At 53.7% G+C, this 3,134-nt stretch overlaps 1 protein-coding gene across 1 annotated transcript in view; it reads left to right on the forward strand.

The window, feature by feature from the left end:
- The window catches only part of VWA3A (von Willebrand factor A domain containing 3A), a 69,610-nt gene extending 67,485 nt beyond the window's left edge, over positions 1-2,125 (forward strand). The window contains exons 26-27 of the mRNA XM_023523815.1: positions 1,233-1,330; positions 1,415-2,125. Of these exons, the coding sequence (XP_023379583.1) occupies positions 1,233-1,330; positions 1,415-1,466 (150 nt within the window). The 3' untranslated portion in view covers positions 1,467-2,125. The remainder of the gene's footprint in view (positions 1-1,232; positions 1,331-1,414) is intronic.
- Positions 2,126-3,134: the final 1,009 nt, after the last annotated feature.

Below are 3,134 nucleotides of genomic sequence, written 5' to 3' on the forward strand. Positions count from 1 at the left end.
AGGGCTGGGGACGAAGCAGAGCGGAGTGTTACTTAGTAATACGACAGCCTGTATCACTGAGCACATACGACGTGCAGCTTTGTGGCTTCATATAGACAAAGCCTCTCCCTCCTGCCTGCAACCTCGTACCCATGTGACAGGTGAATGACAGGCTCGGGCAGAGTGAGCGGTGAGGCTGGAGCCCAGATCCTCTGCTCCTAGGCTCTGTCCTTGAATTCCTGCGAAGTTCTGTCTCCCTGTCTTCAAGCCATTGAAACACAGATACTCAGGTGATGTGTTAAGTAGTAAACCTAGAAAAGCCAGAGGTTCCATCACACGTGCAGGATAAGAAGAAAGTGCCAGTGAGTGAGCCTCTTCCGATCTGAGGGAAAAGTCACGAGCGTATTTATACCTTGTAGGACTGTGCTGTTGCCAATGACAACATCTCCAGGGCAACGAATTATCAAGACAACCAACCAGAACTCCAGATTTCTTTTTGACGGTTAAAGATTACTGTCCCAGGACACGGCATAATTTTTGAAGTCAAGTACTTTGCATGATCTCTTTGTTCAAGTAACTGTTTTAGGGACAAATATGACAAACAATACAGCGAACAGAACGGGTGAAAGTAATGGATGTTCACCCGTGTCCTTATCACCCAGGAGAGCTAAGGGGACGGTATCGTGGAGGTTCTATTTAAACCTTACTGAATCAAGTTCTTTGTATAGTCTCTGGGTGCAGAGTGGGGTCATCCTCGCTGCTGCCGCCCAAGAGAAGGGGCAGTTCCTCTCTCCCTCAGATTCTCCTTGACCGTGAGGCCTTGTGCTTCTCGGGCTAGACTCTGGAATTCCGCTGGTTGGCATAAGGTAAAAAGCGAGTCCGCAAAGCTCAGTTTTACCAGCAGGAATAGCGAAAGGGCTGCATAGATCCTGCTGAGTGACAGATGAGGAGCACACACCACTCTGTCCTGCCGACCTCCGTGCAGTCTGGAGGCTGTCTTGGTTTTCCACTGCCCCTCCCGCCCCTGACTCTCAGACATCTCATTTCGAAGTGTCCTCTTTGCAGAATGACCGCCTTATCTGCTTGTGAGCTCTCATCCCCGGACGCAGGCCAGCCGAGGCCTTGAGGTTCCCCACTCTGGGTGGGAAGCCGTGTTTACGCAGCTCAAAAATTCTCCTCCTAAGATTTCAAATCCTCAGGTCCCATCCAGTCACCGAAAGGATCTAACATCACACTCGTTCCCCCTCTTTAAGGACCCCATGTTGCCACTGTTCGAAGGAGACGATTTAAGGAGATTGGCCCAGGAGATCACCAAGGCCAGGAGCTTCCTCTGGCTGGCCCGGGCATTCAGGTATGCCCTCACGCGGCCCCCCGGGCCTGCCCTGCTCCTCCCTGGGCATCAGGGGACCACCGTCCACCATCTCTTGTCTTCTAGATCCCAACTCCAGAAGAAACAGGACGCAGAGCCAAAGGCCACTGCTTTGTAGAGAAGTCCTTTCAGCTAAGGAGGACGGCGCCCATCTCCCGATGCCCACTCAGCGCCAGGCAGCACACTGTTCCGTGGATGGGAGCAGCTCCGGGAAGGGATCTGAAATGACGATCCCTCTATACAGAGAGACATCCCACGAAGAGCAACTCGCTGAGCTCACGCCGAGCCTGAGGGCGAGGTGCCCTGGGAAGCTTTGACTGGCACCGGGGCTCCCTGGAAGCTGAAGGAGGAAGCTCTGCTATCTCAGGGTGCCCTAACGTTCCTGCCCTGTCCCCCAAAACACCCTACCCTCCAGTCACAGGATTGTGGCTCACTGGGAAGCTCTGCCCCAAGTCCCCTGCCTGGAACATCCTTCTTGCCACCCTCTGCCCGGTGACTCCTGCTCACCCATCGAGACACAGTGCAGATGGCATCAGCTCCACCGCGAAGATGTCTCAGGGACCCAGCAAGAGCTGGGAGCCTCCAGCCTCCTTCCCATAGCGTCCTGACCAAAGACCCCTCCTTACAGAGGTGACACTTAGCGCTCTAAGTGACACTTGCTCCTCCTCTGACCGTGAGATGAGGCTGGTATTCCAGCCATCTCGGCCCCCCTGGCCTGCCACATGGCAGACACGTAGTGAACACCGTGCACGTAGCTTAGCGGTGGGGGCCCAGGTCCGGAGCCCGGGGCCCTCACTCCATGCTTCGTGCCACCCCGGTCCCTGGGAGCGATGCCGATTCACCGTCAGCCCATCCCGGAGGAAGAAACATGTGAGCCTCACCGCCACTCCTGCCCGACCGACTGGACCAGACAGGGCGCCCTCTGCCCAAGCATGAGGCCCGGGCAGGGTCTGCTGGGCCAGCTCCGCCGTGTGCACAGAAACGAGGGTGTCGTGTTGCGTGAGCCGGGGGCGTTTCCTAAGACGAGAAAAGTGCCTTCGTTGAATTCATAGAATCGAAATTGCTTTTAAACCGAAGTGAGTATTGGTATGTGTGTTTTGGCGACATAAAACTTTATTAAAAGACTCATTTAGAATATAGGGAGAACTCCAAATCCATGAAAGAAAGATAAACATCCCAGTTTTTTTAATGGACGAAAGACTCAAACAGGTAGAAATGGACGATAGGTACGTGGAAAGGTACTCAACAGCCTTACCCGTCAGTGACACGCAGATTCAAACCACAGCGGGACACCACTCCACACCCACCAGGGTGGTTAGAAATCAAAAGACTGACAATTTCCAGATACAAGGAACCCGGAGCTCTGTACACGGCTGGCGTGAGGCGGGTGGGGTGTACATTGGTTCAACTGCTCTGGAGAACTGGTGATTTCTACCCAAGGAAAGCACATGCACACTCCGTGCCAGCAGCGCCCCCAAGAGAAATGGGTGCTCATGCTCGGCCACAGGCATGTTCGAGAATGTGTACATCAGCTTTATTCACTGGCGCCCAAAGTCAGAAGTTGCCCAAATGTCCATTAGCGATAGGATGGGCAAGTGTGACACATTCGTACGGTGGAATCCTATGCACCAGTGGACCCAGAGTAAACTCCTGTTATATTCAACGAGACGCATTAATCTCATAAGCAATGTCGCAAGAGAAATGACAGGACAGAGTAGGTCCTGTAAGTCCATGCGCAGGAAGTCAAGAGCAGGCAGGTCGTGCTGGCAGTAGAAGTCACAGCAGC

Source organism: Pteropus vampyrus, unplaced genomic scaffold (genome assembly GCF_000151845.1).
Source record: "Pteropus vampyrus isolate Shadow unplaced genomic scaffold, Pvam_2.0 Scaffold417, whole genome shotgun sequence".
Classification (NCBI taxonomy): Eukaryota; Metazoa; Chordata; class Mammalia; order Chiroptera; family Pteropodidae; genus Pteropus; species Pteropus vampyrus.